Source organism: Uloborus diversus, chromosome 4 (assembly GCF_026930045.1).
Source record: "Uloborus diversus isolate 005 chromosome 4, Udiv.v.3.1, whole genome shotgun sequence".
NCBI classification, from domain to species: domain Eukaryota; kingdom Metazoa; phylum Arthropoda; class Arachnida; order Araneae; family Uloboridae; genus Uloborus; species Uloborus diversus.
This window is the reverse complement of record NC_072734.1, coordinates 8499694-8527189: the sequence shown is the minus strand read 5'-3', so window position 1 is coordinate 8527189 and position 27496 is coordinate 8499694. Positions and strand designations below refer to the sequence as shown.

Below are 27496 nucleotides of genomic sequence, written 5' to 3'. Positions count from 1 at the left end.
GCTTATCTGCTCTTGGCTTTTGTCGGATGTCTTTTCATCCATAAGCTCATTACTTTTTGCATTGAAAAAGGCGTTCCCTGTAAGGCGGAAACACGTGTCTGCTGTAATTGGCAAATTTGGGCTTTTTTTAACGTTGTTTTTCTTACTTTAGGTGACAAACATTCTGATTAGAAACATTCTGATCCATTATGCATTTGACACATTCTAAATTATCCAATATCAGCAGGATAAAACCCCAACCATTTAAAAATAATTAAGTCTTTTGTTAGTATGTATTTAACTGCCAACATAAACACATTCCCTTCACAGTCACTTGCTCTCATAAGTCATTAAATGTGTAGCTAACTGTTAGTATTACAAAATAAAATTTATGATCTAACAATGAAATTCTTGAATGAAAATTCATACTCTAAAACTGTCTGTTTGAAAAAAAAAAGAACATTAAACAAACTTAGAAGACGAAAGGAGGGGGGGGGGGATGAGTGCTGAAAATACATTGTACAATTTAAACATAGTGATTTTTTTTTTTTTTAAATTCTCATGAAACAATGATTAAATAGTACATAGAAGCAGAATTGTGCCTAAATTGTGCTATACAGCTAACCTTTTCAGGATCATACAGATATGAAAGACTAAAGTGTTTCCAAAAAAAAAAAAAAAAGAAACTACATTTTTGAAACAATAACTTTTTTTTTTCTAAAATGGGTTAAGGATGACAACAAAAAAACTCTGAAAATTACTGTATATCAAAATTTCAGATCTCCAAAAAAAAAAAAAAAAAAAGAACATTTTAAAAATCAAAAAAATAACCTTGCAAAAATTTCATTTAAATTCATTTCATGAACTTAAATGGCCCCAAGGTCACACAGAGAGATAGGAAAGGGAAAAAAAAAACCAGTTTTAATATATCCTTTAAAGAATGAATGCAAATTTTTGAGATTAGCCGACCACAAAATCAAAGAAATTTAAAAAGCCATAATTTGCATGTACCTTATCGCAATTCTCTGCTCTCGAACAAAATATCTGTTTTAAACATCAAATACTATTTTCAACTTTTATCTTTATGCTACATATCAAGTACAATTCTAAAAGCTGCATAACTATTTCTAATTTGCACAGTAATAATCTCTCACTTAACGTGTTTTTATAAGGTAGCAATTAAAAAAAAATCATGAATAAGAGACATATAAACAAAATTGATTTTTGTTTTAGATCAAAAAACTTCAAACATGAATAACTAGAAGAGAGGGAAATGCAGATTGAATAGCAGCTTTTAAAACAGCCTCTTTATTCTTCAAAAAAACTGATTTCATATCTTGTTTTTAAGATTTTGATATGTTTTGTCAGCAATTTCATTGTTATGCTCTTTTTCAGACATTTTTATCACTTTCATTTTCTATAAAATCAATAATTTTCCTAGAGTGTGATCTCAAAAATAAAACAAATACACAAGATTGTGTTGCAGTCTTATTCCTATGCTGTAAGATCCCCAAATGCCTTCTGGATGGCTTTGCAGCTATCAATTAAATATTCCAAAGAATAAAGTGTTAACGCCCTCATTACTCCACAGCGTAATATTAATTTATTACATTCCCCATCTTGTGTTGGGGAATTATATGAATAAACTGGAAAATTAGAGAAATATTGAATAATTCATCATATTTACCAAGTGTATTGGCAATTATGAATAATTACAGATAATTATATGCAATCACCAGTTTATTACATTTACTTTAACATATACACAACACATAAATGAAACAATACAGTAATATCCCTGTAGAGACGTTAAAGAATATACAACAATACACTGCAAACAGTATGGATTAAAATAAAAAATATAATTTGCAGTTCTGATAAGTAACACATTTTAACTATACAATTTTTACTTTTAAAGCATTCAAAAGTATTCTTACCCGCAGAACTTTTGTCATTTTTAGTTAAGGACTGTGGGGATATTTGACCATAATTAGAAGGACTGTGGGAAGAATGTCCACAAACTGTAAACGAAAAAGATATATTATTAAAGTTTAAAACACTTGTCAAAACTATTAATTATGATGCAGTTCAATAAAATGAATGTTAATACATTTTTCCTAAAAACTCACTAAATTAAAAAAGATGTAGAAAATCAAGTTCAACATTTTACAGAAAATGTCGGGAAAAATTTATGAAACATTATATTAATAATGTTACAAACATGCTGCTTATATGATAACTTATCTAATACAAATCTGCCATGAAAGTATCTGAAGAAATGAGGTTTTGAGATATTTAAAGAAACGTGTTTTGGATTCCATACTAACAATAGAGAAATGTTGGGAGTTGACTTTTTTTTTGTGCTTAATTTGCTGTAGAAACCACAATAGCAAGCTTTTACAATAAAGCTGTAGTACAATAGATGACAAAAATGAAATATTTGCAGACACTGTCCTATACGTTCCCAGGACAGAAATAGTTTACCTCCCCCCCCCCATCCTATTCAGACTGCAGAATCTTAATACTGGCAAAAATACAATAAATTATTCCTCCGGAAAAATATACTGTAACTTCTTTTAAAAACATTGCAAATGAAATACATCTTCATTCATGCAACCAAGCTTCTTTTTTTGTTCCAAATTACTTTTTAATTGAAGATTAAATGTAGTAATGTGATTGACTGTCCAAATATTTCTGAGTTGAACTATATTTTATTCAAGTTTTAGAAAAAAGTTGTAGCTTTTCTCATGAATACCTGTCCAACCTATTTCCACAAAATCTACTGAACCATTTGTCATAAAACTTGACATACATGTTATTTATTTCACCCCGTTTATTGGTTTTATGCATAAAAAAATTTCTACTCTATTGCAAAGTTTATGATTCATTAGGGGGCTAAGAACAATGCCCTTAATCAACTGATCCTAATGACCAATTGATTAGACAGAAAGAAAAAATAGAATTAATTTTTTTTAAAAATATGAAAATTTTCAAACAAGAGATCCACTTAAATTGTGAAAGTTAATGTTTTAGAACCTAAAATTTAGGTTTAAATGAAAGCTAATTCATCAGTAAAATCCTCGAAATAAAAAAAAGAACAAATTTCCGTAGAGATAGAATAAATGAAACATGTTTAACAAACACAATCATGTGTGAGAAATTTGTACATTAAAACAAACAAATAAATCCTTTTATACAAAATTTAAAATTACAGCATGCTGAAAAAGCACATTTAACAAAAAAATGTAACATCTCCTTTGGTGTTACAAGGAAAACATTTTGATGCAAAAAATTTTGTAAGCTTAAGGATGTAAAAGCATCCAATAAAAGTTTTTCCATTCATAAGTTCACATCTATTTTGCATTAAAAAAGGGCTATCTTGTAACCATGAAACACATGCCTGCAATTTTTCTTTTTCGAAAATTTGAGTTTTTTCAATGGTGTAGTAAATAGTTTCAACTTATACATTGCTTATAAGGGCTTTTGTGTTTTAAGACAAAAGCAAAAACAAGTAAAACTGTTTGAATTGATGAAGTGACAATTTCAAAGCTTACTAATTATGACACTTTTCCTTCCAGTAGATATAAACTAATTAGCATCACAAATTTCATAGTTTTATTATTATTATTTATTTTTTCAGAGCATTTAAAGATGAACTATTTCAAGAATTTCTTTTGAGCCAAATAACATATAAATTATTTTTACCTTGGCACGTGTGAGTTTTCTGCATTAAATTGTGAAGGTACAAATGACACTTTTCACAGTGTAGGAAAGATGTGATACTATTTTCGAAATGTTTGCTAGAAGTTGATAAATCTGAAATTTAAAGAAAATCAATTACAACTCAATCTTGAATTGGATATTCATGCACAAAAGGTTGATGTAATAAAAGAAAAACTTACTTTCTTCTTTTAATAAAGTAGTTTGCAGTGGATTCTAAAAGAAATAAAAATAATGAAGCTTGAGCCACATTTTAAAACAAATATAAAGAAAATTAAGGTGCAAAATGCAAAAATGATTTATTTGTCATTTATTAAAGTTGTTTTATTTAAAGATTATCAAGTAAGAATATTTGAGCGAAAATAAGAAGCAAAGCTGAGTCTTGAGGTGAATAGGTAAGGTAATGAATATTACTTGATAACTCAAATAGTTTCAAAAAGTACAACTTTCTAGAAGATTCTCAAACCAGTGTTGTTCCTGCCGTAGGTTTCACCCCGGGCCATGGTAGGTAGTGCCCCCCCCCCATCCAAAAACTTTTAATGTTCTATGCAAACACAAAGTTTATGCAATTTTTAGAAACGACTTCTTTAAGATTTCCTGTGAACTTTAAAAAGGAGACCCTTTGCTATTTTGGCTGTCAATGTCAACATTATCAATTTCAGAAGTATTTTTATGCTGATTCATCTTATTACACAGTAAATGAGTTGAAGTAAAATTTAATAATAGTTATGTATCCTAATCTTTCTTACTGCTAATTAAAATAGAAAGAAAACTAGTTTTTCAAGTTTGAACTAACAATAAAATTTAACAAATATATCCATGAAAGTTTAATGACTTAAAATAACAAAAGTTCTTACATATCAAAAGACTTTTCAGCATCAATAAATAAATCAATAAATAAAATGAAAAATATCATTTTTTAAAAAAAATTTCTGAAAATCATTAGTTTACCTAAACTATTTGTTAAAAATTTTGTAACATTTAAAATAAGACAGTCGACTATCAATTATTTAATTCAAATCATGAATTGGGACTGTTAGTGTTTAGAGAACTGATTTTTAGATATCCAATTGTTTAGAAAGAAAAAAGAGTTGGGATCATTTATCAAAGCAATTAAGAACAAGTGATATCAAACAAAATATTAATTATTTCATATTACATGCAGTTGGCACACCAAAATTAAATTTTTAAGAGGGCGGAAATTTTCAATTTGCTGAATGGAACTTAAAATTTTGCCGCCTGATAAAACATGGGTACGAACACAAAAGTACACCTCATGAAAAGGGACATTCAGATTTTCAAAAATTATAAAATTGTAATTATGTCCCAAAATTCGCTGAATAAGAATTTTTTGGGAGGTCACAGTGACCTCCCATTGGGGCGACTAATCACATGTAATTTACAAATAAATATTACAAAATGGCAATAAAATAGGACTACAGTTCAGAAAAAAGGGCCGAAAACTTTTTTCCTTTTTGCTTTAAAGCAGAGATTAGACAAATTTCTACATGGCAAACAAATTTGAATTTGATCATTGGATTTTTGTAAACCAATGTTCTAGTTAATTGTCGTTCAGAAAATCAAGAGTTGACAGTAGATACTTTCAAACTTTAGCAGCCATAAATGAAGAGATTTTGATAATTACTTACAGCACAGCCAATATGATCAACTCCAGCAGAAATTGCTTTTTGAAAGTATTCTTCTTTAATGCCCATTTTCTAGAAAACAAGAAAAAAACACAATATAATAACAAATTTTTAAAAAAGCCTCAACAGGGATTAGCTTTTTTAAGAAACAATCTTGGATTTAAGTTCACCAAATTTCCCTGATTTACGTTACCAATGATAATGGTTTCCTTTCTTTGCTCTACTTGAAATCCATTGTATGTTTGTACAAAATGCGTTTTAAGTTGTGTAAAGTTGTTGAACTAAAGATATATTTTTAAAAAATGCTACTTTTTTTAACAAAATGGTAAAAAAAAAAAAAAAAAAAAAAAAAACATATCAAGTCGATTTTTTAAGTCAATGAAAAAAAAGCCCCCTAAAAAACAGTATATTAAATTTCCCTACATGGAAAGATTATAGAAAATTAAAAAAAAAAACTTTACTTCTAGAAACAACTTAGCATATGAATTTTAAGAAACTATTAAAATCACTCTTAAAAACAGGTGTATTTATGGTAGAACTAAAAAGTAATTGAAATTATGTTGAACTAAATTTTCAAACAGTATAATAATTGTTGCAAGAATAACAAGTAATAGTAAAACAATAGAAGTAATGTAGTTATTCTTACAAAACAGACATATTTATACAAAACGGATGAAACTTTTGACATCAATTCATAGGGAACTTTTCTCTAATCAAGAACATAGGTTTTAATGAATGAATACAGCGTTTTCACAATAAAAAAATAAAGATATTTACTTAAGTACACAAGTTAACTCTATTTCAAATGATTTCAGTATGTAAGGGGAAAAAATCTTAGATTGCTTTTGTAACAAACAACTTTGAAAGCAAGGGGAAAAAAAGCAATTCGTTAATTTCAAAATATATAAAAGAAGAATACAATAATATAAAATAAAAGAATCATTTAAGTCTGAAGAGAAGAAAACCTTTATAATCTGCAGTGACAGCAAATAGTATAATAGCGAAAAACAAAGTTTTTTTTTTTTTTGATTAAAAGTTAAATTTTAGCCATTAAATTAAAAATGCGCAGAAGTAATAACTTTTAAGCTTTTATCAGTATTAATTCAAAAACCAAAGATTTCTTCTTGAAATCATGATTACAGTACACTAATCACTTCGAGACAATGGAGTAAAAGCAAAGGAGCTAAGGCATTAATGAAGACTTCCTCTTTGCCTGTATGGTTGCTTATTTTACGTCGCATTGAAAGCTTAAAGGGAAATGTCAAGATAGGTAAAATAAACAACCTAACAGACACAGAAGCAATCTTAGGAAATTCATCCTGTGGTTAATAAGTAAGATTCATTACTTTGACGTTGAGGAAAAAAGATGCACAAATATGCGGCAGTGTATAATCGCACCTCATTAATTTTACTTTTTTTTAAACAGCTAATTGGCAGAAAATGCATAGGGAATTAAGATACTTAATTTTGTAAAGCAAATAAAGAAAAAAAAATTTCATAAAATCAATTTTCCCTGATTTTTTGTTATCTTTTTCAAAATTTGCCTGATATTTCCCTGATTAATAAAGTTCCCTGACTTTTCCCTGATTTGTCGCCACCCAGATACTGTTATGTCTGATGCCACACTTCTTGATACCCCCTCCATCCCCTTTGTCATAAACTGAGACAGCTTCACAAACGCACCTCCCCTCCCCTCAAAGCGTGACATCATTTGTGGACGACCCCATACCTTGAAAATTTAATCAAGCTTTAATTTTACTCTTATGTACTTATACATTTTCACATCACGCTCAAAAATGCTTTAAAAGATTTGACATATGTGAACTGTGCACAACTTCTTTTTCACCTCTTCTTTGACTAGTGTTTTTAAAGGTGTTGGCAAAAGCATAAAATCTTTTTGTCAATAAAAGACATTAAAGTTAACTCAGCCTTACTCAAAATAATGAAATCTGTTAGAGATTTCAATGAATAAATTCAAGTAGGGAGGGGGGGGGGGAGTTTTTGTAACACTACAAATTTAATCAATAGCTATGATTTTTCATAGTTCTGCTTCGGCAAAAGGATAGTTTACTTTTAACAAAACAAATTTATTATTGGATCCATCCAAACTCTCCTGGAGGAAAAATAAACAAAAAGAAATTCCGGTGCAAATTCGAAAAAAAAAAAAAAAAAACACATACTTGGCCCAGAAAAAGCCAAGTTGGTATCCATGAGAAATTTCAGAGAGACATTAGCAACACCCAAAGAAGAATTTTCCAAAGAGAGCTGCCACTCAAAACTTACAAGAGATTTTCAATTAATAAATTTAATTAAAAAGGAAGGAGGGGGGGGGGAGTAAAGAATTAAAGCATTTCAAACATAATTTGTCAATGATTTTTTTTACAGTTATGTTTAAGTAACAGTTTAACTCATTAATTTGCATCAAATCTGAACTCTCCTCCCAGATATTCCAAGCTGGTATCTGTGCGAAATTTCAGAGAGATATTAGTTACACACAAAGAATTTTCCAAAGAGAGCTGCCACACAGCAAAATCACGAGATTTCAATGAATAAATTAAAAAAAGGAGTAAGGTTTTCATTTCAAACATAATTTGTCACAATGATTTTTCCTCCGTACATTTAAGCAAAATGACAGTTTCATTAATTTGCATCAATCCAAACTCTATTCCAGAAAATAAAAATCCAATGCAATACCTACGAAATTTCAAAAAAACAGATCTACTCCTAGATAATCCCAGATATTCCAAGCTGGTATCCGTGCGAAATTTCAGAGAGAGACATTAGCAAAACACGAAGGCGCTCTTTCCAAAGAGAGCTGCCACAAAACACATCCTCCAAAAGCGCTTATCGCCAGGGAGCCCACTCGAGATCAAAATCAACACACAGCGTCCACTTGAGTCGCACAAATATTCAATCGACACAAACCTTTTAGAAGAAGGAGGCCCGTGCGGCCCACCGAAGGAAACCGGAGACCGTCCGTCCGCGCGGCACTTCAGCGAGTGGCCGCCGAGAGGAGAAAGGATCAGGTAGCTGCTGGATGCGACCCATTTGCAAATGGGCCCGAGATAACTCGGCACAGGCGAAGGTCAAAGTTCAGAGATAACGCAGCCGCACAGAAAAAGCTTTCACAAATCAACTAAACACGGAGATAGGGACTGTCCTTGGACGTTGGCTCGTCACTGCTGGATTACATTTTTTGTTCTTCACTCGAGCATCGGGCAATAAAGGATCACTCGCATAAAATTAACGGAGAAGATAAAAACCTTCTCAAAATTAACCCTGTACACTGGAAGGGTTAAAAGAGCCCTCACTTGACATGGGACACCTTATCTTTGTTTTTATTTATCATTTACTTCTTCGATGCACTTGTATAGAAGACTAGTGGTACCCGCACGGCTTTGCCCGTAATAGAAAAATTAAAAGGTCTTTTGGTTCGCCTGTATATTTACAAATAATGTATGGTGAATTTTCTCGCCAATTGGCTTGTACCCATGTTACAGTTCCACGTTATGATAATTTCGTATCTCGCCAATGGGCTTGTGCCCATGTTACGGTTCCCCGTTATGATAATTTCGTAATTTCCTCTTCCTTCCTATGATATTTTTGTTCTTAAAATTGGAATTGAAAAAGAACCGCATCGAATTTTCGAAAAATCGCTTCGAGGTGCACACCCCCATGCTAGCTACAAACTAACTTTGTGCCAAATTTCATGAAAATCGGCCGAACGGTCTAGGCGCTATGCGCGTCACAGACATCCAGACATCCTCCGGACAGAGAGACTTTCAGCTTTATTATTAGTAATAAAGAAGTGTACAGTCGAGTTATGACTTACGCGAGGGATGCGTTCCGAGACCCTTCGCGTAAGTTGAAATTTCGCGTTGTGGAAAAGGGTATGTGTAAAAACTTTTATAAACATACCCATACGATTAAAGACACTTGTTAACACCACCTCAAACTGTTACAAACCATTTCTTAACTATATATTACTGTTTCTTAAACAAAAAATAGAATTTTTATTTATTGTATTTAAAAAAAAAGTCTTATTTAACATAAAAAACTGCTCGATGCACAAAATCAATGATCAATGGGAAAGGAAGACGTAAAATAAACCACTACGGTACGTACATTTTGTAGTAAGAAAAACGAATGCACTATAGTTGTTGAAACTTTCTCTTTTTCCTTCTATCTTCACAAACTTTAAATGAAACAGCGCTCTTAGGTGTCGTTATATTTCATCAACTTTCCCATATATTAGAATGAAAAAAAAGGGGGGGGGGGGATGAGGAGTAGTTATTTGTATAAGCGATGTTTAGACTAGTACGGTGTGGGAACTTCCGCCCTCAGCGATGCCAAAGGGATGAAGGTCCATTCACGAAAAAACCGCGATTCCTTCGAAAAATTTTCATGTTGCGGGTGAAGAATTCGAGTTAGGAATAAAATTCTTCACCAGGAAAAAATCGCATTATAGCCATTTCGCGTAAGTCGGATCGCGTTGTAGCGGGAGTCGACTGTACATTTCTATAACAAGGCGAGGGGACGGAGGGGGAATCATGTTCCACCTACATCCTTCTCAAACTTTCAAGACATTGAAGAAAAGAAAGCATTACTTGAAAAGATAACAAAAATTTAAACAATTCGAGAATTAAATGTTTTCACTCAGAAGATCAAAAGAAAACAGTTGAACTTTTCCGGCGGCAAATTCAACTGTTAGTTAATGAAGCGCAATCAGAATTTCATTATTACCAGATAAGGGTTGGCAATATTTGTCAATGCCAAATCTCTGCGCTCCTGGAAAAATGCATCAGTTTTAATTTTTTGATTGCGCTGGACACGATTTCGTATGTATGTATGAAGTGACAGGAATCGGTATGACTGATTGATGAATTTTGATGATTTTTCAAGTAGAGATATTTCTTTCAAAGAAGTCAAAAAGGAAAAGCTTCAATTGTTGCAGTAGTTATGCTTCCCTCCTTTGAGATAAAATACACTTCTCATTCTATTCTTGTGGGAAACATATAGAAATATACATGAAATACGTCGCCAACTCATCACTCCAGCCGAGGTTTGCAGCTTCGTGCTTATTAGCACTCATCAGCCTGGCTTAGGAAGTGACTGAGAAGCACGAAACGGCAGTCCTCGGCTGGAATGACTGAGTTGGCGGTGTATTTCATGTATTTCTGCCTTAGCCCTGACTATAGGGCGGTATAACTTACTGAAAATATAGAAATATATTCAGAGATCGTAGATCCAGCACGAAGTGTAAATAACGACTTCAATGGTTCTTGCGTGTGTTTCAACCAAGCCTTATCTGCACACAGCAAACCAACAGTCTAACAAGAAATGTAAATTGGTGCTGGGAACCACATGGGTCCAAAGGGACCTACGGCAGGAATTTCCAGAAATTTGAAAATTGAAACAATGATCAGCTTACTAACTAGAATCAGTTTAGGGCGGCATGGCGGAATTCCTGCTGAAAAAAAATGTTCAGATCTGCTTCCAGAAAAGTCAAGAGACACCCACACCAAAGGAAGATTCACAGCCCGTGAATATAAAAACGAGTGCATAACTTCAATAGTATACTACTTTTAAAAAAAAGTGTTTAGTGAATTTTAGAGGAGTAAAAGTGAACAATTGTCAAAAACTTGGATAAAGGTGTGGAAAACAGAAAAAGACAGCGAAAAACCGTGGGAAAACATGAAAGGTTAAGATAATGAAATAATATTGCTGTTTTTTTTGCCTATCAAAAAGTTATGATCCCTTCTGCATATAAAGGTCAGACGGAAGTCTCCCTTGCTCCTTTCAAAAATGTGAATTTTAGCCTAAGAAATACTTTTTATTTTTAAAACCATCAATTAAAATATGATCCCAATCCAAACTGTTTCTAAACTTGGTCATGACATTAAAAAAAAAAAAAGTTTCATACTGGAGAAGCATCGGACCAGATGGCGAAAACTAATTGGGATGGCCTTGGCCTGCAACATGCTGTAGTGCATCAGAAGATTATAATCTTACAGATAGCAAATGAAACGAGTGAAGTGAAAATATCATAAATAATTGTAAGAAAACAACAAGATGAATAAGAAATGTGAAGAGCAGAAAATAAAAGAAAGAAGAGGAGCGATGCTATGAACAATATGAAAGTTCACCCACCTAAGATTTGGCCATGATTGCCGAAGGTTTAAGCGCTGGAGCAGGCGGGAACAAAAAAAAAAAAAAAAAGGTTTGACGAGTTAAACATATTACATTCTTGACGCAGGAAAAGTGCAAGCAATCTGGAGATTGCTAAAGAAAGCTTATAAGCTTTGGAATGGCTTGATTTTTGGGAAGTAAGGAAGGTTGCTTTGAAAACGGGGCACCTGAACTGAGATTAGCTAGTCGTTGACAACGAAAGAAAAGATGAAAAGTAACCTTATTTAGGAGGAAACATGCAATAACGTTTTGATCCATCACTCAAAACTAAAAATTGTCAATAAAACTGAAAAACGAGGGAAAATTTGTGGGTAAATTTTGCACTTCGAAGGTTCAAAACCTTAATAGGATGTAGACAAGAAATTTATTTCTTGATTGATTTCTGTGCAGACTATGGGGGGAAAGTCACCTTCCTGGAGAGGTCTCCTTTTCGAAGTGATCAAAAAAAAAAAAAAAAAAAACCCCTTATCAAGTAAGAAGATGAGGGAGGGCTAAGGAGTCGCAATTACCACTTCTCGTTTAAGCAGCGACTATAAAGTCAAGATTGAAACCCGGAAATGTTCGGTTCCGAGCCAATTACAATTCCGTTTGGTCAGAGAGTGGGATAGATCGGAAAGAAAATTCACACGTAAAACATAAAAATTGTACGGAGTTTCAAATTAAATCAATGGTTTCAGTTATTCATCAATAATAGGGACGCAAATAAATAATAATAATTATCCAGTAAAGCATGCGTTTGAGCTCAAATCCTCTGCATCTTTTTTTTTTTTTTTTTGTTGTTTTCACGTATCAATTCACCAATATATGTTTTAATGTAACAAAAATACTATGCATAACTGAGAATTGAAGATTTATTCGCACATCAATTCACCAGTAAATGCTTTAATGCAAAAAAATATTATGCACAGCTGAGAAATGAAGATTCATTCGCACATCAATTCACCAGTATATGTTTTAATGTAACAAAATATTACGCGCGCTACATAATTGAAGATTCATTTGTGTGGAATCAACTGAAATCATCTACTCAAGTAACAAACGGAGAAAAGCTTAGAAAAAACATGCAAACACAAAAGACCATAGCTTTTCATCTTCAAGTTAAAAAAAATGTAGATCTACGCATCGGAAGATTTAAATTTATTTGCTATGCCAAAATAATCTGATTAGAATATAAATAGTAAATCTAGGACGCACGAAGCTCTCTTTTTTCAAAAAAAAAAAAAAAGACGCGCAGTCAAAATACTCACGTATGTCAAAATCTAGAGATAATTCCAGAGCTAGCAGAAACGAGAATATGAGAATCCAAAACAACGGTTTACAGTGCTTTAAATTTAAACTTTTAACCACATGTTATCATTGGTTTTATGCATGCAGATCATAAACATGTTTATATGTGTGTGTGTATATATATATATATATATATATATATATATATATATATATATAATTTTTTTTTCAAATTGTAAACAAAGCTGAACAAGAGTCGAATTATTAGAGACATATTTGAGGCTTGTTTAACATTGATGGACACCTAATCTCATTCTAATTATTATCTTTTTTTTTTTTTTTTTTTACACTTTTGTGACTTTTCCTGCATAACTGTAATCAGGAGTATGCATGGAAAGCTATTGAAACATAATAAAGAAAAAAGTGGATTGGTGTTTCCCGTTCCGATGCAGCCCTCTCGAAAACTTTGAAAATTGAGCTAATCCTTCTTTTTTATTTATTTATTTATTTATTTATTTTTGCAGCAGACCCTTCAATTACTGAATGATACAACTAATTGTATGCAATACTGGTAACTTTTTCTTTCTAAAATAACGAGTAGAAAACTTATTTTATAACCTGGCCGGAAGAGTGCAGCACTGGGCCTTCTACTTTATTACATTTTTTAAAATTTAAATTACTTATTTTAAGTCAAAGATACTAATAAATTTAAAGTGGCCCAAAGTTAATCAACATAGCGCAAAGTTACCGTTAAGGACTAAATGCTGAAATTGAAATTACGCACCAAATTTAAGATACAGACGTGAGCATTTAAATTTTATAAAATTGTATACATAAAATTATGCTCTTTTTTGCTTAATGTTTCTCAACAATCAAATTGTGTACCACACCAATGCAGTTACGGCATTTAGGGGTAAAGAGCCAATTAGAAGTAAAATTGTTATTGATGATAGAATTATTGAACAGGTGAAGCACTTTAACTACCTAGGATGTGACATCACCTTTGACCACGACAATGATGTCCAAAACAAATTACATAGGTTTCAACAAGAACCCTAAAGGAAAAAACGAGAAAGGAAACACAACTGAAATTCTTTAAGGTTATGGCGGTGCCAACCTTACTATACGGCTCTGAAACATGGACTTTGAACAGTCAAGAAACTAGCAGAATTCAAGCAGCAGAGATGAAGTATTTGCGATCACTGAAGAACTGCACTATCCTAGACAAAATAAGGAATGAATCCATTCGTAGGGAGTTACAGATATTCAGTCTCAATGCAAAAATTACGGAATATCGTAACGATTAGAAAAACCATGTTCGACGTATGGCACGAGGGATACTTCCAAGAGCTGCCTTTTATTACAGACCAAGGGGCAAACGAGACCGTGGTAGGCCCCGGAAGCGGTGGGGTGACCAAGAAGCCGGAACAGGCTATATGCCTAATCCTTGAAGAAGAAGACCAATGCAGTTCTATATCGTTTTTACATTGATCATTCCTTGAATCCATCGTTTTAAACATCTTTAATGACTTCATATCTCCTCTTTCGCCTTACATAAGTGCAGTTCGTTCATTACCCGAAAATAAATTTAAAAAAAAAAAAAGGTTACGTTCGCGATCTGGTATAATTACATTTGAATTGTCGAAAGCACAATGACTTCGCAGATTGATGGCGTAGTCTTGGAAAAATGCCTACTTGGGCGCAGATTGGAATCTTACGTCGTTTGCCGTGTCCCCTGCGCGTTAATTTAGATGTTGAAACGCGACTGAAAATTGGGTTGAACGATGAATTTATCATTCGCAAGCAGGTTTAGAATTCGATTATGGTGTATCGTAATTGATTGTGACTTTTAATTAAAAATTAGTTTAGTTTTATTTTGCAGCTCAGCGTCGCGAAAGAGAAAAAGGGGCATTGGGGTAGTTTCCAAAAATTTAAAAGTATTTTTTCTGAAAGAGCATGTTTAAAAACGTTGGATCTGACCATTTTTTTAAATAATTTGCTTAAATTAAAAAAAAAAAAAACTTAAATCGGTGCGCTTTTATTGTTTATACTTCTGCCGATGACATCACAAATGATGAAATACCATTCAGTGTTGCCATTCACAGAGCAAAATATTTAATTCGCACCATTAGACACGTGTATTGGCAACGATGTGGTTGATAGCAAGCGTAGAGCGCAATTTTAATTCGCTTCTTGATTATCATAACGTGGAAACGTCGTAGAAAGATGCGCCAAAATGCATCATTTGTGACGTCATCAAGACCACAAGACTTTGTTTGAAAAATCGGACATTTAAAAAAATTAATTAAAAAATAACTGTTGGGAAAATAAAAGTATTTTCTGGGCCCATGTTATTATTTTTGACTAGTGATACCCGCACGACTCTGCCCGTAATAGAAATGTAAAAGGTCTTTTGGTAAGCCTGTATATTTACAAATAATGTATGGTGAATTTTTTCGCCAATTGACTTGTGACCATGTTAAGGTTCCACGTTATGATAATTTCGTAATTTACTCGCTCATCTTATGATAATTTTGTTCTTAATATTGGAATAGAAAAAGAACCACATCGAATTTTCGAAAAATCGCTTCGAGGTGCACATCCCCATGCACAAACTAACTTTGTGCTAAATTTCATGAAAATCGGCCCAACGTTCTAGGTGCTATGCGCGTCACAGAGATCCAGACAGAGAGACTTTCAGCTTTATTATTAGTAAAGATAAAGAAGATTATTCTATCAATTTCAGTGACTAAAAGTAGTACTTTTGACTGAAGGAAACAACCCCATTCTGTTTTTTTTCCTACAGCTCAGGATGAAAACTGGAAAAAAAAAATTAAATAAATAAATAAAAAAAATCGACACTTACGTATTATACTATCGACTATTTTCGTCATAACCATAAATATTGCCAAATGAAAATTAGGAAAATTAATTTCGCCAAAAATCTTTTTTCCCCTCCAATATAATTTTTCTAAGAAAAATTTCATTGCATTCGATATTTTTTTTTTCAATGAACTTGAACTTTAATAACATGACCTATAATGGTTCTAAAAGGATTAATGAAGAAAATCTTTTGATTTTTTGTTGCAATTCGTTCGTATTTGTAAACAGGGATAAAGGATAAACTATTGACGTTCAATAATTAATGTGTTAAGTCTAACGCATGAGTAATGTACATGTGCGTATAACCCTTGAACAAATCTCCTTTTAAGAGAAACACACATCGTCGTAAAAATGATAGATTTCCAAAGTTAAAACACCCGGGATCATTCCTAACACAAATATTCGAATTTAAATATTCGAGGCAGAAAGTTTAACAAAGCGGCGTCAAGTTACAAGATACAACTACGCAACTTATAAATCTGTCACACCGTAGAGAAAAACAGGTCGACACGAGAAACTTCTTGGCGCCTCAAATTTAAAATGATTCTTTTTTTCGTTTCGAAATATCCGAGAATAGAAAAATGACCTGACAAATTTAACGCTTATAAAAAAGAAATGGCTAATAAAAAAAGAGGAAGGAATAGAGACCGTGGCCAAATGAGACCAGTTCGAACTAGAATATTGATATGCAAGGTGGTAACCCTCAGCAAGGTCACGTGCTGGGGAGTACGTGAGAGGAATAAGGTTCGAAGATCTAAAAACTCGGTCCTCAACTACGAATTCAACAGGTTTGGCTTAACTCTGATAGATACTGGTAGCTGAATTATAATTTGCGGAAAGCCCTATATTAATCGTGTCAGGATCAGAAGATAGTATTTGCTATGCTATCATACACTTTTAATTTTTCCTTCTACTCACCAATTCTTTACATTCAAGATCAAAAGGAAATAATCTCTCATTACTACGTGTCATTTGTGAAGATTGTGTTCAAAGTATTCTTTTAAGGAAAATTTTTAGGTAAAAAATGGCAACAGGCAAAAAATCCACATAAGTGAACGTCCGTTTTTTTTTTTTTTTTTTTTTAAGGAAAAAAAAGACAACCTTCCAGCATAGAAGTTAAATTTTTATGCGTACTTAAAGAGCAAATCGCACAATTATTTTCGTAGCATTTTAAAAATTAATTTTCGTAGAAACTTGAAAATAGGCAAAATAAATAACTCAAATGAGGAATAATTTCTCTTTCTCCAGTCGTAACGAAATATGAATGATTTTTTTTTTTTTTTTATTTTAACTTTTTTTTTCACTAACACTCCAACTCTGGGACTAATTTTTTTTTACCACGAATATGTCCATTACATTTGTAAACTCTTTCAATTATTATCGATATACTTCAAAGAGCAAATCGCACAATTATTTTCGTAGCATTTTAAAAATTAATTTTCGTAGAAACTTGAAAATAGGCAAAATAAATAACTCAAATGAGGAACAATTTCTCTTTCTCCAGTCGTAACGAAATATGAATGATTTTTTTTTTTAACTTTTTTTTTCACTAACACTCCAACTCTGGGACTAATTTTTTTTACCACGAATATGTCCATTACATTTGTAAACTCTTTCAGTTATTATCGATATCGTTTGGAAAAAGTTGATAAAGCCATTCATATCATGAACGATTTATGATTTATGAAATAGCTATATCTACACTTCATTTCAGCTTATTGACAACGGAATAATGTTGAATTAGAAAATTCATGGCTTTATTCGAAGTTTGGCAGCTGGTCGTCCATCGAAGACGTTTTAACTACAACTACACTAAACTAATAGTACGAACTAAATCACGAATTACTTTCCGTAATTTAGTTTTCAGTGTTGGGTATGTAGTGAAGTGAAGAGTCGTGACGTCACTGATTCCAGCGAGCGAGCAACTCAACTCGAACAGAGAGAAGAAGAGGAAAAAAAAAAACAATTCGGCGATCGAATAGACGCGTTTCATTTTGGTGTGTATTATTGTAAGATTAATAAATAATTGGAGTCGGATGGTAGTGTTTACTGAAAGAACAACTACACTAAAGCTACCGGTACATTTTTCACTTCATCAACGTTTGCTTTGCGCGGGACCGGTGCGCAATCCCAAAGCTGGTTTACAACAACCTTCCAAAGTTTTATGACTCGGTTTTTAAGAAAACGCTCAGCTCCATCTCGTGCATACCCCCTCCATACGATATCAAAACCAAGCGCACTGGAGAACGTATGACGTCAAAGTTGCCTGAGACGGTGCGAAGAAACAAGATTTGCACTTAAAAACCGAGTATTGAGGAAGGTTTTACCTAATTAGAATTGGTAGAATGCTTTACAATAGTCACCAGTTGATGAATTTGGGTAAAGGATAATTCTCACAACCTTAAAAAAGTTCTAACACAGAAAACCGTGTAAAAGAAAAATCCTGCAATTTTAACGCCGCGTAAACCGAGAGCTATGATGGGCACTCATTATTGAAAAGTATAAAATGTCATTAATTACTTTTGAATACAAAAAAAGCCATTGAAAGGACAGGGGAGCACTTTTCCAAATAATTCATCCGCACCTTGCGATTACTTAATATTTCAAGACATAGCTTAAAAGAATCATACCACTTCTTACTGAATTTGGCATTGAAAACAACACAAAACAGATGGCTTTCTGGGATCCATTTTAATGAATATTTTTGCCTTCATCAATCCATATTCAGAGTTTCTACTCAGTTTCAGAAATAAAATGAAGGAGTTTTGAATGAGTAAAATGAGATATTGAAGGAGTACTAATGGAGTGTCATTAAATGATGTCGCACTTTTTTTCAATATATTTGACCATCAGCACCCTTTATCACAAAGTGTCACACTTCACCCCAAGCTTCTCTTGTCACGTCATATTTTTTACAAACATATTGTTACAATAACTGTGTGATGTCACTTTTTGTCACCCTCTCTCTTCCCCCTGTCACAAATTTTGAGCCCGTCTCCTCCTCAAAGCATGACATCACTTGTGGATGACACTTTTTACAATATCATAACTGCAATTAACTAAACAATTGTTTTTTTAACGCAATCACTTAATGTAGTACATTTACTTATGTAGTTTTAAATATTTAAATAATAATTAGACAACTTGACTTTTGCTGCTGAGAGTGTGGTGGAGGAAAAAATAATAATATAAAACTTGAAAAAATAGCCAAGCACCATTTAAGTATGTTTTACTTCACTTATGAAATGTCTTAGTCTTCTAATAAAAATTTCACCTTCAACTTTTATGAATTAACTATGATCAACTTGTAAATCGAAAAAAATAAATGCACCAAATTACTACATTAAAATCGCCTTAGTGACGAAGTTAGTTGTCAATCGAAGTATTTCAAGTTTCTGTTATAGAGGAAGATTATGAAGTCTTGAACTCTAAAAAAGGTGTTTTGAAAGAGTTTAAACCAAAATGAAGGAGTTTGAAGGGCCCTACAAAAAGAAATTTATAAATGAAGGAATATTGGAGGAGTTTTGAAGGAGCGTACGAACCCTGAATTGATGTACATCTTGTGTGTATTCCCGAGCGTTCACTAGCAATTTCATTCATGCCGAATATTCCGTCAGGAAATTTTTCGGTTCATTTATGTCTCACCATGCACCGAAGGGTTAAAAAGTCCCCAATGAAACAATTCCCACGCCAACCTTTAGACGCATATTAACATGTGCAATTCACCAGAGAAATCGGGTAACCTCTTTTACTGGAAACTTGACCATTCGGAGAGGGAGAGGAATCATTCCATTCCACTCATTACCCATTCCCTTCCTTCTTTCTTTTTCCCGCTCTCCCGTCGCGAGAGACGGAAGTAACAACACATGGAGCTCGTTCCCACACTTACCTTGGCACTGGAAAGCAAAGGGTTAAGAAATGCAACAGGGCGAAGCAAGGACGATGGCGCCTTTTTTCAATCGAGTTTCGGGACGATTAAAGATCAAGCTTAGTAGCTATTTCACTTCTGGATCAGTGAAGCTTAGCGCCGCAAATCAGAGGCTTGAGAAAGCTGTAACGAATCATCTATTTGTTTTGCATACGCCAAACACGAGTCTTAGGGAAATTACTATTATTCACGAGTTTTAGGGAAATCTTCGAGGCTTGAATATTAATTGCTCAGAATTCATTGGGGTTTAGCATTTAAAATAGTAACTACTCCTGACTTGCTTGAGGTTTGCAGGGCCGGATTTAGGGAAGGGCAGGCGGGGCTACTGCCCCGGGGCCTCCACAACAAATGGGCCCTAAAAACAAAAAATTTTACAAAATATCCTAACTTTCACGGGTCGAAAATATCGGATATATACATATATATCAAAATATTCGGATGTATATATCAAAGTATCAGATATTTTCGAAAATATGATCTTTTCGAACCCTGATTAGGGGCCCCCACTCCTTCGTTGCCCCGGGGCCTCCACACTTCCAAATCCGGCCCTGGAGGTTTGTATTTTACAATAGAATAGTAACTGCATCCAGCGCCTGCGCGATCCGGCAGGTTCGTGGACATGGGCACCAAATTTTAGGGGCACGAAAATGGGATAATTTCTTTCCCTTCTTCCTTTTTGTTTTGAAAACTATAACTCAAAAAATGTGCAGATTTTCTTGTGTTAGGGGCACCGAATTTTACCAGGACCTGTGCATCACCTTGGCTTGATCGGGCGCTGACTGCACCTGACTTGACAGAAGTTAAGCATTTAGAATTGTAACTAACTTCCGTGTTCTGAAAGAAACGATTGGAAACAAAAAATAAAATTCTTCTCAAGTCTTACGGAAACCTCCCAGCACTTAGAATATTACCTGCTCATGAGTTCATCGAACTTAAGCACTTAGAACAGTAGCTGCTGCCGAAATTACTAAAGTTTAGTATTTAGAATAGTAAACTGCTTCCCGAATCCAGTTAAATGACAAAGAAACGATCGGAAATCAAATATCCAGTTATTCTCGAATCTTAAGGAAACCTACAAGGCCTTTTGGAACATTAACTACTCAAGAATTCATTGAGGTTTAGCATTTAAAATAGTAACTGCTCCTGACTTTCTTGAGGTTAATACTTATTTCCTCCATCTCAAAGGAATTGCTACATTTGAATACTATCGTATTAGTAATTGATACTGATGATTTTATGATTCAGCTTGAACGTTCTTTAGAAATTACAAGTGGCTATGCTATCTATTAACAACATTTACTCACCAAGCATACCCCCCCTGGCCCTGCTTAAAAAGCACCAATTTAGTTTCAAAAATGCAGAGTTCCTATACTCTGAAGTCTCTCCCCTTCTTGTAAGGATTCTACCACCAGTAAACCAGGAAGATCAGTTTGCTTTCAAATGAATTCACGATTCATTAGCTAGCATGTACTTTTGTACGATTACTGAACCAGCAGTTAAAATCCCTGGACTACAGTACATTCCACATTTATAGTACGCATTCTGAACACATTTTCTTGATTTTTCCAATATTTCAAATAAAATTCCAGCATGTCTCACTATGTAAATTAATAAAATAATTCCAATACATTTCCAACAGCACACTGGACACACTGTTTATCCTTTTTTTTTTTTTTTTTTTTTTGATGATTGATTTGGTGATTTATGCCTATCCTGCAGGAGGAGGCTTGTATCACGGTAGGAAGAAGCATTGCAAAAAAAAAAAAAAAAAAAAACAGGACCCAGGGATGCTTGGGAAAAATTATTTACAGTAAAACTTGATTCATTTATTGTATAACTGGATATTTTCAAGTTGTAAACAATGACCAACATTTTTATGACCGTATCCAAAGCAGAAGGCAAAATAAAACTGAAAACACTTTTCAAGTACCGTAGGAGTCCTCGACTCAAGGGCGAATTCAGAAATTTTACAAGGTAGGGGCAATTGATTTTTTTTTACATGCCCTTTATTACGTACCTAGGTTTGCAAATTTTCAACACAAATGTTTCAGACTTCAATCCTAAAACATTTCAGGGGGAGAACCCCAAACCTCTCTTCCCCTAATTTTAATTTAATCAGAAATCGGCTGAAATTGCGTTTTTTCGAACTATAGTATCGAAATTTTACCAATGGGGAGTCCCTTAAGGGAGGAGCGATTGCCCCAATCTCTTGCATCCGCCCTTGCCCTGACTTGAAAAAGAGGAAGAATTGTCTCAATTTTCGCCATATACTAATCGTCCCCTACTTTTTAAGACGCATTTATCTTCAATGCCTTATCAAAGCAAAAGGGGAGTAATTTATCTTAGCAGAGTAGAATAATTTATCATTAGAGACAAGTATCCTCAAACTTCACTTGCCATGGAAGTTTTGCAAAGTAAATCCAGGACTAAATCAAAAAAACTTTCAAAATTTCTCAAAGAACGAGAACTAATAAATTAAATAGCACTTAGAAATAAGCGACATTAAAATGAAGATAGAGAATGGCGTATCAAACTTTTACCCTATATGACTTGCTAAAAGAAGCGATAAGTTTCGAAAGAAATTTCAAAAATTTCCATATAACTCCTCAACCGATATATTTTTCTTGCACCAAGCAACTTTTATTCCATCAGAGCTTAGATAGAAGCATTACAGAACCGGAGTAAACCGGTTGAAAGCATCCGCTGATAACATTCAAAGCAACACTATGGAATTATTAATTAAATAAAATATAATGAATTCAACCTACTCTGAAACTTTTCCACAATCCCACCTGCAAGTTGGTTTTCCGTTTTTTAGTTGAAATCTCTTGAATAGGTACATTTTAATGCGTCGTACTATATTAAGACGCTTAATCGGCTTCTTTTAGAAGTTTCTTTTTAAGGAACGGAAACTGGCTTATAAGGATTTCTTTCTAAGGATCCCATTTGTCACGTCATTACACGTGATGAGCCCGTGATTTCGGCATAAAAACTAAGCTGCCTTTTTGCTACAATGAAGTAGCCGTTCCCAGATCATTTCGAGAATAGTACTGCCGTGTGCAGGTAAACGGCAGTAACTGCAGAAACGAGTTTTCGCGATATTTGAAGAAACGCATTTTGGATTCAATACTAACAATAGGGAAATGTTGAAATTAGACGTCTTTTTCGCGCCTTTTTTTCAGCGGAAACCAAATAAACGAGCTTGTACAATACAGATAACGTACAACAGATGTCAAAAATGTAAAAAAAACGAAAAATGAAAAATTTGCAGTTACTGCCCTTTACCTGCACATGGCAGAGTAGCACGATAAGTCAACAAGTTAAAAAGCTACATTTGTTGCGTTCACAATTCAGGCAGCATTCCGTATAAAATGTTAGGACGTTTACCACTGCGTTTACACCGTAATTTAGGTGGCATTCGTGTTGAAATGTTTCCCACGAGACGTTACACGTTTATAAATTTAAAATAATAATAATGAATAAATGCTTCCATAATCTTACATTCAACTAAAATCCGATTGAAATAAGATACATGCTGTTTGACCACGGATTGTATGTAATTTGGCAATTGGCCAAGTTAAGACGATTCCATCTGAATGAATGTAGCAGGGGAGAAGTAAAAATAACGATGGGATTTTGATTTACGCGTTTTATAATGTCACTAGTGCCTAATTAATTTATTTCATTCTCTAAGTTGAAAAAGAGTGAAAACAAACAGTTTCTATGGAAACAACAAAAAGAAAATACAATGTTTTCATTTCGTCAGGAAAAGTAGAATCAAAATGGTAAGTGCAAAATTATGTTGCTAAAAATTTCTCAATTAATTTTTGTAGTAAGAATATAGATCGATATATAGTTTAGATTTAAGAATTGATTCGGTGAACGAATTGTCATTTGTACAACACTGGGTCTAAATAGGCAAAAGCGCACATCTGTGACGAACAAACTACCACCCCTTCAAACTAATAGATGCGTCCATTTCCGCCTATAAACCGGATATTAAACTTTCCATGTAATCGATGGTCAGACAGTATATTTTTCTAATAAACACAACCAGGGGCGTGAACGGGGGGAGGGGGAGAAAGGACACCTGTTGGCCCGAGCCCGAATTTGTAGGAGGCCCAAGATTTTCAAAATGAGGGGTGAAATATATGTAGGGACGTAGGGGGTAAACAATATGGAGGGGGGCCCGTAGAAGTCATTTTTAACGGGCCCCAAAATTTCTGTGCACGCCTCTGAACACAACCGGTGCCGATTTTCTTATCAGGCGTGCTAGATTTTTGCTTTTTATATATTTCGTACCATATTTACAACAAAACATCAGTACGTTTTTATTTTCAACGAAAACCTATTATTCTTACAATTCAAAGTAGCATTTTCACCAAGATAATGTTGCAATCACATAGAGGTGACCACATTCCAGTTATTTCAAAGAAACCTTATTCCAATTGGAAAACATCTCTGAAGGGATCTATCTTTAATTAAATTATAAATAAAATAACTTTTAAAACTGCAAACTGTTTTGTTCGACATGGGCTGAAAAACTCCAGCTTTAATATATCTTCCTGCAAATCGGCGGAATATTGAAAGAACTATTCTTTCATAAGCAATTTTTTCAAAAGAATTCCTCTTTCAGTACAACTAGATCCAAAAAAGAAAAGAAATGTTCGAAAAGAATTACGTTTTCCTTTTCGGAAAATAATTCAGCTTTAAACCAATAATTTCTCACGTATGTTTTGGAATCACGGGGAAATGAAGCTATGCAACCAAAAGATTGCTTGCAACTAGCTCTTCCTCCATTTTTTTTTTTCTTTTTTTGCACTGAAACACGAGCGGATCTTAAAGGTTGAATACATTGAAATGCATAGAAGAAAAAAAAAAAATTCTCATCCAGTGACAGAAATGAAGCACTTTTTTAGTTAGGAAACAAAATTAAAAATTTCATTTGAAACAATACAAATTTCAGCAACATATTATCAACAAATGAACGAAATAATTGCGAAGTTCAATTTCGAACGATCCATTTTAAAAATCCGTTTCGCGGGGAAAAAAACTGGAACATCAAGAAGGAAGATTGCTCCTCCATTTAACTGGGTTTAAAGAGAAACAATTCAATCGCTCATTTAATACGTCACTTTAAACTCCGCCCATGAGGCGGAAACATGCGCACGCAGGGATTCAACATGGCGATCACAGTCATAAATGAGTATTTCCTGGATTCTTTATTTGCTTTATTTTTGCTCAAGGTCGCGAGAAGATAACTTTCCCTCCCTGCCTCAATGATGAACAGATATCCAGTCACAGCTTTTTTTTTTCTCTACTTTTGCACCCAAGGACAAAGGGAAGAGAGAGAAAAAAAAAAAAAAAACTCAGCTTTTTTTAAATATCCCTTTTCTATTATTCCGGAAGAGATTACCACGGATTTGCTAGCTAAACACAATAAAAATTTCAAGCAAAAGTAATTCTGGGTGTTTTTCGAAGCTATTATAATTTAAATACTGGGGTAGACTGACTAGTTAATGAACACAAACCCACTGAGTGATCACTGAACAGCTTGTATTTATTTATTTATTTTATTTATTTATTTATTTTTTCGACATGGGATTTTAAAAGTTTTTCTTTGATGAATTCGCAGTACAGGGAATTCCCGTTGCAACGAATACCAACGCAACGAAATATCCCTTTTAACGAAATTTAAAGTCTCATAATAATTTCCATCACATTGTTTGAAATCCATTACAATGAAATTCCCGCTACAACGAAGAAAATGTGTGGACCCTTGAAGTTCGACGCAACGGGATTTCCCTGAAAATTTCTGCACAATTCCAAAAAGAAAACGAACATTTTCCAGGTTGCTGTACCTCCCCCCCCCCCCCCAGGAAGAAAAAAAAAGACGCGAAACTGCAGAAGTACTCTGAATGCAAGAAAAACAATAATTTCAAGTGTCAAGTCAAGTCTTTTTTCCCTTATGTCTAATTAATACATTAATATTATTAATTAAACATTAATAATACTAATGTAATTAAAAAATTGTTATTTATGTATATTATTAATAATTATATACACAAATAACAATTTTATGTATATAATTTAAATGTCTTTTAATTTAATTAAAAAAATGTCTTTTCCCGTCAGGTGGCAAATACAACAGTTTTTAACAATGCCATGACTTTTTGAAAATAAAATAGTGCTAAAATGTTCTTTCATTGGTTAGTCTACCCTAGAGTCCTTATATAGAAGCTTCTATATGGAGACACTAGTTTACCATAATTGCATTAAAGTAATAATTTTTTGAAATAATATTACAATATAGTATTATGGAATTCCATGAGAAAATTACTATTTAAAACACGACACAACTTCTAGTTAAGCTATTAGTTACTTGCTTTAAATGGACTAATTAGGGTCATTCAAAGCTCATTCGCTAAATTAGTCACTTTCAACGACTGTTATCAATGTATACTTTAAAAAGTATGAAATTATGTTAAATCAAAAATGAAAGCAATACGATAATGGGGTTGTTTTTATCAGTCAAACGTACTACTTTTAGCCACTGAAATTGATAGAATGAGCAAAAAGAAATAACATGAACTCAGAAAATACTTTCATTTTCCCAACAGTTATTTTTCAATTAATTTTTTTAAATTACCGATTTTTCAAACAAGGCGTAGTTTTTATGACGTCACAAGTGATCTGCTTTACCGCGTAATCCACTGGCACGCTGAATGCTTACGCTTGCTGTCTACCGCGTTTGAACGTTACGATAATTCAGAAGCGAATTAAATATTGCGCTCTTACGCTTGTTATCAGCCATATCGTTGCCACCTAATATGAGTAAAGATGCGAATTAAATATTGCGCAAGCGTTGATGGCATCAGTGAGTGGCATTTCCTCACTTGTGATGTCATGTGCAGAAGCAAAAAAAATAATAAATTGAATCTGCGCAACATTTTTTTTTAAATTTTAAACTTTGTCAAAATACTTGTCAGATCCTATGTTTTCGAGCATGCTCTCTCAGAAAAAAAAAAAAAAAAAAAAAACTTTAAAATTTCGGAAACGACCCCATTAGAACCTTTCACAATCATATTTTAAAGGAAATGCTTAATGCATAAAAATGCAACAATAATTTTAGGCAGCACAAAAGGTTTTGGTTTGAAGATTCAATTATAAAACTAAAAAAGGATAATGATATGCTGTAAGAGTAAGTAAATGCCCTAAAACGGTTTTTCCCCCTTCTCTCTCTTTTACTTTTCTCTTCCTTACTATTATTTTTTCTTTTTCTTCCTTTTTTAGCACACGTTGATTTTCAACATTAGTGTTATGTAAAAATGCAGAGCTGAGAAGATCGCCAATACAGTCGACTCCCGCTACAACGCGATCCGATTTACGCGAAATGGCTATAACGCGATTGTTTTCCCAAGTAAAGAATTTTATTCCTAACGCGAATTCTTCACCCGCAACATGAAAATTTTCCGAAGGGAATCGCGGTTTTTTCGTGAATGGAGCTTCACCCCTTTGGCATCGCTGAGAGCGGAAGTTCCCACACCGTACTAGTCTAAACATCGCTTATACAAATAACTACTCCTCATTTTCCATTTATTTTTTTTCATTCTAATATATGGGAAAGTTGATGAAATTTAACGACACCTAAGAGCGCTGTTTCATTTAAAGTTTGTGAAGATAGAAGGAAAAAGTGAAAGTTTCAACAACTATAGTGCATTTGTTTTTCTTACTACATAATATACGTACCGTAGTGATTCATTTTATGTCTTTCTTTCCTATTGATCATTGATTTTGTGCATCGTAGCAGTTTTTTATGTTAAATAAAACGTTTTTTTTTTAAAATACAATAAAGAAAAATTCAATTTTTTGTTTAAGAAACAGTAATGTATAGTTAAGAAATAGTTTTTAACAGTTTGAGGTG

The 27496-nt window shown here is 33.3% G+C and overlaps 1 protein-coding gene across 4 annotated transcripts in view; it reads right to left on the bottom strand.

The window, feature by feature from the left end:
- The window catches only part of LOC129220246 (phosphatidylinositol 3-kinase regulatory subunit gamma-like), a 77728-nt gene that overhangs the window by 21453 nt on the left and 28779 nt on the right, over positions 1-27496 (bottom strand). For 3 of the 4 annotated variants that reach the window (XM_054854614.1, XM_054854615.1, XM_054854618.1), the window contains 4 exons: positions 5349-5417; positions 3882-3915; positions 3685-3795; positions 1917-2000 (listed from right to left, as the gene is read on the bottom strand). In XM_054854614.1, the coding sequence (XP_054710589.1) occupies positions 1917-2000; positions 3685-3795; positions 3882-3915; positions 5349-5417 (298 nt within the window). Of the gene's footprint in view, positions 1-1916; positions 2001-3684; positions 3796-3881; positions 3916-5348; positions 5418-8270; positions 8353-27496 lie in introns of those variants that run through there. The other variant, XM_054854617.1, reaches the window with a different exon arrangement.